Consider the following 14,648-nt stretch of genomic DNA (forward strand, 5'->3'; position numbering starts at 1 on the left):
TCAGCGATGCTCGATACATCGGTCTCAGCATCAGTTTGCCTAACACAATCATTATTCTTGAAATGCAAATCATTTACAGGAAGACAATTAACAGTTAGATTCTGGCAATACTTTCCTAAAATAATCTTCTTTTTCAGCAAAGTTGCCTTTAATAATTTGCCTTTAGCTATAAAAGTACACACACCTCCCTTAATATCAATCACTGCACCATAATCATATAAAAAATCCATACCTCAAATACACGGTGTTGACATTCCAGACACTACCAAGAACGTGCATTCTATGGCTACTCCTTGTAGTTCCACTGTCACCCGTATCTGCTTAATTATGCACTGTGCTTTCGCGCTAAACACCCCTGACACTGTGTAGCCTGTTACTGGTAAGGTAAGTATTTTTTGTTGCTGACTAACCATATTCAAGCAACCCATTATCATCACACTAACGGTTGCTTCTGTATCTATCAGTATATTAACCGGTAAACTATTAATCTTTACTACTACAGTCGCTTGCAAAGTATACCATTTTTCATTTTTTGGTTCTTTCATGAGATCTTCCTGAATATCTGGTTCCGTATTATATTCAAGAATATTTATTGACTCGTGATGTTTGCTTCCCTCCTCAATACCAGCCACCCGAGGAAGGCCTAAAATGACTGGTACTAGTTTGACCGTCCGTCATTCAGGTTCCTCGGTGGTTCATGTAACTCTACTAAATGAATTTCATTTCTTGTTGGTGGATATATATTATCCGCAACTACATTTCTCCCATCTGTCAACGGTATGGGTCTGGTAGATCCGGAAGACGCACGTGTAGTATTAATGTTTGTCCAACCTACATTATTCATCTGATACATTCCCCAATTTGATTTATTCGGTGGCTCCATAGGAGCACAATGATTCCCATGGCCATTGTCGCAACATGGATTGTGTGACGACTGCTGTCCCCCAAACTTTCTTTTCCTATTTGTGTTTACAACGTTCACCCGTTGAAAACCTCCTGCTCCTGGTATTTGGTTATTATTCCCTACGGAATTATTGTTACTTCGGTTAGTCTGGAGAATGACTATTACTTTGATTACCGGTATTCCATTGGTCGGTACACACATTATTCCTAAATTACTATTGTTATTCGGTCATTGTCTCGCATCTTCCATCAGCATGTCGATCGAATCAGACAGAAATCGTTCTACCTCACTATTGGGTACATGAATAAGTCTCTCTCTGATATTAAAAGGTAATCTACCTTTTAATGTTCTAATAACCTCCCTACTCGAAAACGGTTCAGTCCAATAACGTGTCTTGTTGAAATAACGTTCAAAATATTGTCTCAGTGTTTCTTTCTTTGAATTGTAAAATTCAGGCGGATAAACCTCTTTACATAATCTCTCTTAGCTACTAATTGACCAATATTTTGCTAGAAATAGTTTTTCAATTTCGGAACATGTATTGCAGGTTTCACCTAGCTCAGTGGTCCACAATGCTGTTTTTCCTACAATTTTTGATACTATGAATTGTAGTTTGTCATACTTTGTCCAACTATGTGGAAATATCCTTTTAAAAGCATTAATAAATACTTTGGGATTAATGTTATTCTTTTCACTTGGAAAAAATAGGAAATTGTCTAATACTATGTTCTACCTTTAATGATGAAATAAAACTTCTTTGAACATAGGGATCATCCTCTTCATCCGATTGGCTTTTAACTTCCTATGGTTCACCTGTAGATGCGTTGTGTTGTACTCGCGAACGTTTTCTCTCGCAGTTAGATTTCGTATGGCTACCTATTTGTTCATTTTTCGGCTTGGCATTACTACTTGATCGTTGCTCTGATGAGTGAGCGAAGCTAATTGCTGAGTGACACACTTTGGTAAATTCATTGACAATTTTGTCTTTAATCTGTTTAAATTCTTTAACAAAAGTTTCTTTTGAAGAATTATCCCTTGGTGTCTGTCCTAGTACCTGCTTCTGTGCACTCTTGATGGCAGATCGCACATTGCCATCAACTTCTATAGTCTTATGTTCTGTCCATTCATATAGATCCTCTTCTAGCTTCTTACTTTGGTTTAACAGGTAAGTATCTGTTTTACTTAATGAGCCAATCTGTAAATCATTTAGATGACCAGTTAATCCCTCTATTTTTTTGGTAATAGTGCAATTATTCTCAGTAAAGTTGTTAACCCTTTCCGATATGACCCCAAACTGTTCTGAAAAATAACTAACACTTTCGTGGATTTTGTTGATACGGTCAGTAATTTTAACTTCTTCTTTTTCTCGATTCACTAATCTGGATTCTATATTATCAATTTTAATATCAACATTAACCTGCTGTTGAATAAACTTATCCTTCCAGGCAATGATCATTTTAGCCTGTTGTTCTGCAAAGTTATTTTCTAAGACCTGTTGTTGATTCCTGAATTTGGCATCGATAGCTGCTTGCTGCTCCATTATCCTAGCATCGATGTCAGGTAATCTATTTTCTAACATCTCCCACTGTTCAGAAAATTTAGTATTTAAAGTTGCTTGTTGTTCAGCTTCATCAGAAAATTTCGTATTTAATATCACTTGTCGTTCAGCTAGTATTTAAATCACCCAACATATTTAGCTTTGATAGTATAGCACTAAAGTACATCTGTATTTCCTGAACCGATTTGTGCAACATTCATCATGCATTTGTTGCCTGCTTTCTCCTCGGGATCAAAATTATCATCATCTACTTCCATAATCTTACTTTCTATTCCAGAACCAGATACACTAGGAGTAAGAATTTTGTCCAACTCTGTAAATGATTCTCCTCCTACGTTAACAATTGCTCTGTTTATCTTCTCATGTTCGGATAATTCACTTAGTTCAACAACAGATTCTGGAATGGTTTTGTCAAAATCACCATGTAATCTCCTACTTTGCTTTGACATGATGAAAAATTTTGTTAACTATGGTTTACTACAATTACAATATTCAAACGACACTACATTTACTCCTACTTGAGACAAGCACAATGAAAATCTCACTGTTACCAATATGGTAAAATAATGAAATCTACGGTACCTAAATAATCACTTATTTTGATTAGTGCCTACTGTTTATCATCTATTTGGGATTGTTGCAGCTTCGCCCATGTCCCTGCCGGCAGTTTATGTCACTGTCTTGACTGGCGTTCTGCTATCGAAAAGTTCTCTGACGTGTTGCGTCGCTCCGTCTGTAGATATCTCATGGTCGGAAGCATTGACCCTCATGTGGCAGTCTTAGAGGTTGTCTCTGCTGGGTTCGTCGATGTGAAGTGCCAAACGATGTGTAGTCCGGTGTCATCAGGCCCTTTGCTGTAGGCGAACGATGTGTCACTTGGTGTCATCGAGTCCCCGCGTTGTAGGCGCCAACTGATGTGACGTTCCTTTCCTCCTCCTTCACTCTCTGGGAGGAGACACGACTCGTAACGATGTTCGTCCCCATCGGTATGACATGGAACAGCATTTGTAACTCTTGTAAGAACACAACTCCTTGCCTGGTTTAGAAATATTCTGTTATCTGCCCGCAACAGCCTTCTCAGCTTGTGCAAACTGGTAAACTGCAATTGTTTATTTTTATTTTTATGCCCAATTATTTCCGTGATGAAATAAAATCTCGATTCTTGATTTCATCATTATGGTCGTTTTTCGCATCATACATAGCGAAGATGAAACTTTGCTGTCTGCTATTCCAATGCTGCGTCAAGTTATTAACAACAGTCCAACATAACTCCAAAGATAATTTATATTGGGGTAAATGTTTTTTTAACACACCGTAATACTGGTTTAAACTAATCGCTCTTCACTGTCGATTATTCATGTACTCACTTAGTTACTTAAAATTTTTTAAAGAGTCAATCAACTTGCATTAATACGCATTGTATTGTCCATGTAATGAGTTAGGTGACACTTAAGATTTATCTTTTGACTCAGATTTTATTGTTCTTTCTGTAATTAATTGTTTGTCCGTACAACACAGGCACACCGATATGTCATTCAAGATTAACTTCTGTTCAGTTCAGTAATTGTGACACTGGTGACAACTTTTGACTAATTGGCATACTTGTCTTTCTTCGTGTCTTCGTTTTATTGTGCCCTACTCAAGACTATGAATTGTTTTTCTGTCGTTGATCCATTGGTGTCAAGGTTTGTAACTGTTCATCAGTACGAAGGCCAAGTCCGATAAACCAATATCACTCAACTGAAGTCTAACACTCATCTTAATATACCGTCTCGTTGAGAATTGTAAAGATTAACTTTCTTCAGTCAAATGACTGAGCAGTACTTCAGTCTCTATCTCACGAATTATCGAACTTCCAAAACTGAAACAACCTAATAGTGTTTGCAGCCAGACAACTATCGCAAAAGTACTTTAGAGTGACTCAAGAGCAACTAACTGACTGAATATTTCCTTTTCCGAGTTGCATTGCAGTCACATTGAATTTCCTATTCGATGCAGCTACAACACTCTTCCATGGTAAATGTTATCTTTGACTGAATTACTTTCTTGGATTTAACCTTCGTTCATATGATTTTGAATTTATTCTATAGGTGTTTGATAAAGAATCTATGATAATCCTTTCCTTTTATGTACCCTATTTGTTTGCTATTCTCAGTATTTGAATGATATAGGTGTTAATCAAAATATTACCAGTTTAGATTTTATTGTAAATAGTTGCTGTCACTGTCAAGATGACTCACTTCCCTACTTTAAGTTTCCACAAAGTTTGTTAATTGGGGTTTTCTGTCCTTGGGATGTTACACAAGCTAAGACAATAAAACAAAGTATAATAAATGTAAGCAGAAGGAAAAACATTACAGGAAAAAATTTAAAAAATGCAACACAAATTGGTTTAGGAGGGGTCAAGTTAGGTTAACCCCTTAACTGGTCTGGACGTGTTAACGTGCACACCTTTGTACCTGTCTGTGTGTGCTCTGAATGTGTTTACGTGTGCCACCAGTCCTTCTACCTGGTACTCTGAATGTGTCTATGCGTAGACACATTCAGAGTACCAGGTAAATGACTGGTGGCATGCATAAACATGTTCAGAGCACACACAGACAGGTACAAAGACGTGCACGTTAACACGTCCAGAGCAGTTGAAGGTTTAATGTAGTTTGAACCTGGAATGGTTGAAGCATGAGAGGATATGTTGAAGACAAAGTTCCCACCTCACGAGTCCAGGAAAATGAGTGCTCAGGATTCAAAACACCAGTGTGTGGAGTTGCAGGCTCTCATGTCTTAATAGTCATGCTGTACAACATATTGAAATCTCCAAAACAATTTGTCAGTGTCAGTTAAACATTATACCGGTTTGGTGGTTGTCATTCGTGTGTAGAAAGCTATGTAATTAACACATGAGTTGCAATTTTGGTTGGTCCTCGTAGAACCTTGCATTTGTATTGTGTGATTTATTTTATTGACACAGGAGAATTGCCCCAATTTAATCCTTGTACCACTGAAAAGATGAAAGAAATAAGTATAGTGTTAGTGGTGGTGAGAAACAACTGAAATTGTTAAAATTGAACAAAGCTCCAGAGCCAGGTGGAATCCTTGTCAGATTCTATACAGATGATTTTGCAGCTGAGCTAGCCCGTCTTCTAACTATAATCTATCATAGATCCCTCGAACAAAAAATTGTGCCCTGTTCTTGGAAAAAGGCACAGATCACACCAGTGTACAAGAAGGGTAGTAGAAGTGATCACCAAAACTGCTGTCTAGTACCCTTGACATCAGTTTGTTGTAGAACCTTAGAGCATATTCTGATCTCAAATACAGTGAAGTATTTTGAACAGAATTACCTCATCAGTGCCAACCAGCATTTATTTTGAAAACATTGATCATGTGAAACCCAACTTGTGCTTTTCTCTCATGACATACTGAAAGCTTTGGATCAAGGCAGTCGGGTAGATGCTGTATTTCTTGATTTCTGAGAAGCATTTGAATTAATACCACACCTACACTTATTGTCAAAAGGACAATCATATGGTGTATCACGTGAACTATGATTGGATTGACAGTAATTGGAAAGATGGTCATAAGTTTTGACAAATGCTACAAAACTATTATATGTATTTTGCATACAAATTTATTTGTTAATTTTAGATCTGTTTGACAGACTGTGCATTATTCTTTTCACAGGTTTTGTGTTCTATGTTTTCCTAGTGTTGGCACTAACACTGGCAATTATATCATACTTCGGCCCACGATATGGACAACGAAATGTTGTGGTTTACATTACGTTATGTTCTGCAATTGGTTCCCTCAGTGTTATGAGCTGTAAGGGCCTAGGACTTGCTATCAGGTATTATAAAAATGCAAAATTTGTATCTCAACTATTTTCTGGTGTATTGATTGAATCATGTGTTATTAAACTATTTTTCAGAGTGCTATTTCCATAAGAATCATTTTATTTTTAAATGACTTGTTGAGCTTGCCATAGTTGCAGTGCGCACTAGATATTGTTGTAGATCTTGAAATGTGGCTGGAAAAAACCACGGAGTAGAGTCCGGTGTGACAAGCATGCAGACATGGTCTATAGAAAACAGTGACAGATTTTTTAAAAATATTCAGCAAGCCACCAAAGTATTATTTTTTACATCACTGTCATAAAACATGAGTGGGAAATGCTAGACTTACTTTATGGTTTGTTGGATGTCTTGCTACACTCCCTTTGACGTGGTGATCATTGCAGCATTTTTTTCTAATGGAATGACTGCGAAAGTGTCAGAAAGGGGAAAATATGAGCCTTTGTAGTGGTTTTGTAGGATGTGTAGTAGATATGGTAATAGCAGAACCAGCTAAGAAATTGTTGCCCTTCAGATTGTACTAGGAAAGAGAAGAAATGCTCTGGACCTATGAAAAGGAAGAGGGGAAGAGACAGATGGGAAGTGATGACAGACAGTAGAGGGAAACAGGTGTAGATTTATTTCAGACATTCACATCATTAATGTGGAAATTAGGTTGACCTTTTGCATCATGAGCAAATGCATGTCTAGACAGGGCTCAACAAACTTTCGAAAAAAACTTGAGATGTAAGAATGTAGAGAAATCTGCAATGGGAAATTAATTTTAGTTGTTAGGTAATTCTCACATTAGAGACATTAATTAACTATTTCATTGTGAACTAAAGCGGAATTGCCTTTTTTTTCTTAAGATAGGTGGCAATGGTGTCAGGAGGAGTGATTTTGTAGAAGAAGATACTAGGTTAAGTTTTGTGGTCTGACCAGTTGTATTGAGTGAAACCCCTATGTTCAGTGGCTTGTGACCTAAGATGCACCAGCATTAAGAATGCCAGTGTGGAATTCTTATTGACTGACATCATTTGAAACCCCTTTTTCTAGAAGAGTCTGTATAGAGTGGAACAGCCACTTAGATTTATCTAACTTGGTTAATCCCATCTGAACATCACATGATCTCTGGTAATACGATATGATATATACTTCAGGATTTTGATTAGCATCTTACTCCTGGAGTGGAGGTATTGGTAAAGGCAGAGCTGGCATGTTTATATGAAACTTATGCATCAAGAACATTTAACAAAAGTTTTTTTTCGATGTTGCTGGTAGAAGTGCAGTTAACTGTTTTCTTCTTTTTCTTGTGCCCTTTTTTCTGCATCAGCACAGGGTCAGCAAGTTATTTACAGAATTGGGTTGGCTTACCCCCCCCCCCCCCCCCCCCTTCCTCGGTACCCCCTGGGATGAAAGACGTGTATGCCAACTATCTGTGTGTACTGTTAATCATGTGGAATTGAGAAAAAGTGGTCTAAATGTTTGTAAATCATGTAACTGAGGCAGGACTTGGGTAGCTGCCTTGTATCCATGTAGTGGGTTGAGGGAAACTGTCTAAAAACCACGTCCAGGCTGACCAGAGTTCCGACCCTCATCGTTAAGTCTGCCAGGTGGTTTCAGTCAGGGACTGATGAACCTCTCCATCCTGGAAAGCGGAGCTTTAACATGTACGCCTATCTGGGCGAGTAGAAATGTAGTTACCTATGTCACGCAGTATTCTTACTGCTTCGTTCTGCTGAGTATATTCTTTATATAAGTTAGGTGCACCATTCCAGAAGATAACACGGAGTGAAAATATACAAAGGAAACAATAAAATTACAAAGAAACAGAAAGGCTGGCCATTCTTTATCTTCAGAAAGCAAACTCCAAGTGTTGGTGATACACATTTAAAAGTGAATAAAATTATTTCTGGCTTTTGGAACTATTAATTCCTTGCTGAGGGAGGAAAAAGGAGAGAGATTGGGCAGGGTTAAAAGTAGTGGCTGTCATTCAGTCATATGTATTAGAGAACCCACCTGTTTTCACGAAAAGGGGCAACAAAAGATCTTTCTTACGAATACTAGACATAGTTTTTTTTTTTTTTTCTTTTTTCCCCTAAAAGTGTATCTCAATGGGACAAGTATTTTACATCATTAAGGTAATTACTAGTCTGACCCTTGGTTTCCTTGTAATTGTGTGAAAATTGAAAAAAGCCAGCACCCAAAGTTTTAGGTTAACACAGTTACATACTTGATTAGTTATTCTATGTATTAGCTTTATTTATACTTTTTATCCAGCTGGTCTTCAGCGGTTTTGCATGATGTTTTATTTAATGTATATTTGTTAATATTTACTTCTGGTAGTATCAGGTCATCTTTTTGTTAGTTTGAAACTGAATGATTTTTATCTTTGAGGTTCTTTCTCCCCCTCACTGTTTCACTCTTCCATCTCTATGAGGAAGGAATCTGTTGTTCTAATAGGTAATAATAGTGTTCGTTTATTTACATGAGTTTCTTTAGGCTTTACTGGGAGATGTACCTCCTTACTGTAGGTACTAGGCTTGGTATAAAAAGAAAGTTGTTTTAAGGTTGGTACGTTGGATGGCGATCATAAAAAAATTTTGAAGTTGTACATGTATCATTTGGATATAATTTTTTTTAAACACTGATCAGTTTTGAAGTAGGGCAGCTGTTGAATGGATCAAAACACTGCAGTACTACTTAGAGAGTGAATAGTGGGATCTTGCCATGATGGGTGTAGTATCTCCATTAAAAATGAAACTAGAGTTTTTGGATCCTGCAGCTTATATTGAACAGTGCATTGACAGTTGGACTTTACATTCAATTTTACGTCCCGTGATGCAAAATTTTCACATGGCATTCAATAAAAGTTCTTTAACAGCAACAGTGAATTTATAATCTTTTGAATATATAACCTTTTGTGGGGACCTGTGATTTGTCTTCATTCTAAATGGATTACAGAAAAATTTTAAAAAAATACTTAAACATGTATTTGCAACAGTATGAATTAGCATATTTTGCTATTCATCTCACAGAGCAAGAATGGGTGACAGACAGGTGCACATGAAAGCACTTTTAAAAGTAGACTACGCTATTGGACAAACTAAATGTGTGGTGTGTGTGTGTGTGTGTGTGTGTGTTTGTGTGTGTGTGTGTTTGGTAAAATGTAAGAATAGTGTTTGTTTATTTACATGTATTACACAGAGCCAAGGTTGTCTCCAACAGTGGTCATGTCTGTGTGAAGTGAAAATGTATGAATAGGCATGTGTTTCTCTAAGTTTATTTGGACTTCATTAGTTGGCTTGTTCTACCTTTAAATGGTCCCATTGTTTAAATACTTATCTTGTAGATGTAAGCAGATTTTTGTAATTCATTATGAATCAAAGTCTAGAAATTATATGTTGACTGAAGAAGATCAGTTTTTAAAACTGGTAAGGGTTTTTGGAACTACATAAAAAGCAGTGTATTGCTGTGTTTGTCTGCATTTCTTAGAAGTAGTATGTTAAATTCACAGCAGTATTACTTCTTAATTTTCTTTTTATTTTTCATTTCCCATTCACCTAACATTAGCAGTATTCTGAAACATTTGCTATATGTTAATTTATCATTCTTTGCTGTCAATTGTTTCTGTGTGTCTAATTTTAGATTATACACAACACTTTAATTATATTTCTCATGTATGTAATATGAAGATTTCTTCTTTTTATTTTATTACACAGGGACACCGTTTCAGGGAAATCAAATGAGGTATCCAACTGGCTTACATGGCTTCTGCTGATGGCTGTTATTCTCTGTATTTCAATACAGATGAATTACCTAAACAGAGCACTTGATCTGTTTAACACTGGTATTGTGACTCCTATTTATTATGTTCTTTTCACGACACTAGTAATTGTGTCATCAGCAGTGTTGTTTCGTGAGTGGCAGGATGTGGGACCTGAAGACATTGTTGGAGGCATGTGTGGCTTTCTTACTGTTGTAACAGCCATATTTCTACTCAATGCATTCCGTGATATTGACATTTCGTATTCAGATGTGAGAAGTATGTTGCGTCCAAGAAAGACAGGTATTGTATCTGTGGGAACTGAAGGAAACAGAGCAAATGGAGTTCCTGCTTCAGCTGTTTACAGAGACACAAAGCGACTGTTAGGCAGTGATGATGAATCTTCATCATATGGCAGTCCTGGTCCAACTCCTCCTGTATGACCCATGGCTACTCCTGCTACATTTCGCAGGCTTCAGTCTTCAGGACTGTATCCATAGTGTTTTTATTCCCAACAACTCTGAAGGATATGTACAAAGATATTTGTATTATTTTTTCTGTTGGAGAGACTGAATCAGGAAATTATCTGTGATTGTTGATAGCTGTGATATGCGCAACAGTGACTGCCGGTTGTAAACAGTTTTATGGCTCTGTGTTTGTCACTTAAACATGGATGTGTGTCTTTTGCATGTATAAATGTAATATATTTTTGTGTGGTATTTTTAAGACTTGAACTTATTTATTCATACAATTGAGTCATATTCAGTGTACAAATAATGAAGATAGTTATACTATAATTTGTTAGTAATACCGTTTCAATGTTTAATGTTGATAGTCTGAATATTTAAGTAATTTTCAAATTAACATTCATTTTTAGTTTCTGCGGTGCCACCCCACTGGTTACTGCATTCATTTAAATAAGTTTTTATACTCAAATGATTTTATTTGTTGAACTGAGAGTAATTTTCATGTGTTTTATGCTTTTCTTTGTTAAAAAAATTCAGAAAGTGTCTAAAACTGCCGGCCAGAGTGGCTGAGCGGTTCTAGGTGCTTCAGTCAGGAACCGCGCGACCGCTACGGTTGCAGGTTTGAACCCTGCCTCGGGCATGGATGTGTGTGATGTCCTTAGGTTAGTTAGGTTTAAGTAGGGGACTGATGACCTCAGAAGTTAAGTCCCATAGTATTCAGAGCCATTTTTTTTTCTAAAACTTGAGTTGTTAGTGTGTGCTCATACCTCAGCCAGTGATAGAGGGATTGAGTAAAGTAAACCTCTAAAGCCATACAACAATGGAAAATCCGTGATTGAATGTAAATATTACCCTTATACTGAATCAGTAAACCAGATGTTTTTTTTTTAAATGGATATTATGATAGTACCAAAACACTGAATTCTCAATGCTAAAAGCTGAAATTTCCATCTGTAGATGAAATGAGGATAGTGCTTAGTTGCACACATAAATACCAGGTAATTTTCTTCCTGCAGGTTTGGATCCTTTTATTTGCATCTTTGCACCATCCGAATTTCAGTTGTAGTGGCCCGTATTTGTTATATGTTGTACCTCCATTGTGACACTTAATCTGAGTATAGAATTAAGATCAGTGTAGAATAACTGAATAAATGCTGTGTCTGCCCATAAATATACATTTTCAGGAGTATGAAGAACAAATTTTTTTTATCGTGTACAATAAAAGCAGTGAGATTGTGATGTGGTGATAACTTCAACTGGTTGCATGACTTTTCGGGTGCTTGTATTGTTAATGTGAAGTTCCGAACAATTAGCCCACAGCAGATGATGACATTTTTAGTATAAACAATCTTAACTGTAAACTTTTAATACGTTAAGCATAATTGTGGAGTGTTGATGGTACAAGTTAGAAAATCTTTACTTTGTGGATGGCTTAATTATGTTGGGAAGAATACAGTCAACTTCCAGAAATGGATTATGTAATGAAAATATATTGTCCTGGCACAGTGATAATCAGAAATTGTAATGTAGACTATCGCTACACTTTCAGGTGACCATTCAGTCAAATAAACTAGTCTGGAGAAACATGCTTCTTCCTTGTACACATCAGTATCCTTTTCATCACTCCAATCAGTTCCTTTGTCAGTTCCCTCTTTAAAAACATGTAACTGTGTAGTTAATGTGTGTGTCTTGAGAAAAATGCTAAAGAAGTTCATTTGTACGTAGCTTTAGAAATGTTTACAGAAATAACTAACATAACTCTTTTTCACTAAACATGCAAGATGAAACAAAAATTCCTGCTTCTGATAGAAATGTTTGAATGATAAAGGAGAAATTCTTATATGTACAAGATGTCTTTAACATTTCTGGGATTGAAATTCCTGTCATCTGTGGGAAAGCAAACGATTTTTTAAATTATTTTATTTATCTTTGCTCTCTGGTAGAACCACGTGTAAACTATTCTCAGTGGCCTGATTTTATGTGAACTGTTGGCACACAAAGAAATTCAGCATTATATCAAGTCATTTCAGAGTTGCTGCAGCCTAAAGTTCCCTGTAAATGATCACACAATTTGCCAACTTTACTAGTTTCGTCAAATATTTGTCTATGCCAACTTTGTTTGACATGTTTATAGAACATGTTTGTCAACACACAACAGGAATTTCAATCCCAGAAAGGTTTAGGATACCTTGTACAGGTAAGAATTTCTCCTTTACTATTCAAACATATCTATCAGAACCAGAAACATGGAACATTTGAGTTTCATTTAATCCTCTAGGTTACACTTCCATCACACAATGTAGAATGATAGCAAGTATTATCAGTTGCGATGGTGGTGCAAAGTCAGTGATGGAGCCAATACAGTCTTTCCCTGTACGTGTGTTCATAACTGGTACCCGAGGCAGAAAGGGAAATAGCAGATTCCTCTACAGTCACAGCACTTTATTGATATGGTATCAAATTTGGTTATTTTATTGCAAGGTTCAAATATCTCTGGGAGGACCTAATTAACACCTTGTTGCTATAGTAACTTTCAAAAAGGTGCATGTTTGTCCCATGTTTGCAACTTCCAGAATTGTGAGAAATTTTATTTGACAAGATGGTGGAGATTATGTTTGTTGTTTTGGGACGCATGTTTAGTGAAGGAGTGTCATTACCTTTTATCTTATTGTATCATGAATTTTCACAATTATGGAAACAAGGATAAGTGATAGAAATGGTTACCAAAAGGGTAGAAGTACCAAGTCTTTTGCAGCCATATACTGCGTACTGTGCAGGAATAGGTTAAGAAAAAAACACAATGTTCAATGCACAACAAAGAAGTGGGAGTACAGTAAAATAATAAAAATAATAATAATAATAATATAAAGGAAGCTCTCTGGATTGTCTGTGGACAATGTATATTTTCCCATGTTGTGGTATGTTAATGAACTTTCATTAGAGGACCAAGTAGAAGATAAATTTTCACGTAACTGTGTCTTCCTTTTCCAAGTGAGTGTGAAGTAATTTTAACAGGTTATTAAGAGTTTCACTACCAATTTGGAGAAAGTTGGTGTAATCATCAGGTTCTAAGTGTAATATTTCCTTTAGAAGATTTTCATGAGTATATTTATCTTATAGTTTCAACCATTTTCTGGACCAGCATCTTGTTTTCTTTTTCTTCTTTATACAGTGCGAAAGCCAATGTAAGAGATGCTCCACCTGTATAAGTAGCTATTCCGACAAATGTCAAAATGTCCCACTACATGATACACATAGCGTGAGAGCTGCTCCAAAAGTAGCTTAAGTCTTTGTCGGTATGTCAGCGTGCTTGTTTGACAAACCTGTGTACAGGAAACAACAAACTTGACAAACAAGTTTTATCATTAGCAGGGGCCTTAGGAGAAATACTCACATATAATTCTTCACCTTCCGCAAGTATCATAGTGTTCAAAATGCAAAATGTGTGCCTCAGATCTTCCCAAGGCATTTGACCCTATATTAATTGGTTTCTCTCCTCAATAACTAGAACATATGGCAGCTTTGACAGAACCAAAGCAGCTACTTCCAGTTGGTGAGACCTTGATGAATGTACCTTTGGGCATATTTAGTGTATAATAATTAGACACTGCCTAGTTCTCAGTCTGACACACATTTTGCCACACTACAGCTGCATATTTAAACTGGTGACATTCAGGTTCTGCTATAAGAATTCTGGCCTGAATTGCTGGAGGTGGCAGTCATGTGTGCGTGAGGTGTGCTTGCTTGTGTATATGAATGGTGTGTTTTTCTCTTTTGCCGATGAAGGCTGTGGCTGAATTAGACAAAATTTCTACTTGCTGTAAGGAATAACAGGCTGCTCTAAATGTTAAAAAAATCAAAAAATTGTACCTGTTTGCAACTTAATGTGTCTTCTTTATGGTAAGTAGCAATCTATCTTTTTCCTGCATTGTTGATGTTCCTACTTGTAGTTTTCATTGTCTGAAATATTTTGCAACTTTGTGCATATGTCTGTAACATAACGTCTGTTTACAACCCAGTCTTCAATAATAATTCACCGAACTGATTTATCATATGTTTATCATGGAAATTCGCTCAGAAATCATTATAAATTTCCAGAATTTACTAACAGTAATGTCTCTGATTT

At 36.5% G+C, this 14,648-nt stretch overlaps 1 protein-coding gene across 3 annotated transcripts in view; it reads left to right on the plus strand.

Annotated features, from left to right (window-relative positions):
• LOC124619551 (magnesium transporter NIPA2) overlaps window positions 1-12,164 on the plus strand; it is a 51,066-nt gene extending 38,902 nt beyond the window's left edge. For 2 of the 3 annotated variants that reach the window (XM_047146022.1, XM_047146024.1), the window contains exons 6-7: window positions 6,144-6,306; window positions 10,012-12,164. In XM_047146022.1, coding sequence (XP_047001978.1) covers window positions 6,144-6,306; window positions 10,012-10,498 — 650 coding nt within the window. In that variant the 3' untranslated portion in view covers window positions 10,499-12,164. The remainder of the gene's footprint in view (window positions 1-6,143; window positions 6,307-10,011) is intronic. The other variant, XM_047146021.1, reaches the window with a different exon arrangement.
• Window positions 12,165-14,648: the final 2,484 nt, after the last annotated feature.

This window comes from Schistocerca americana, chromosome 6 (assembly GCF_021461395.2).
Source record: "Schistocerca americana isolate TAMUIC-IGC-003095 chromosome 6, iqSchAmer2.1, whole genome shotgun sequence".
In the NCBI taxonomy this organism is placed as follows: domain Eukaryota; kingdom Metazoa; phylum Arthropoda; class Insecta; order Orthoptera; family Acrididae; genus Schistocerca; species Schistocerca americana.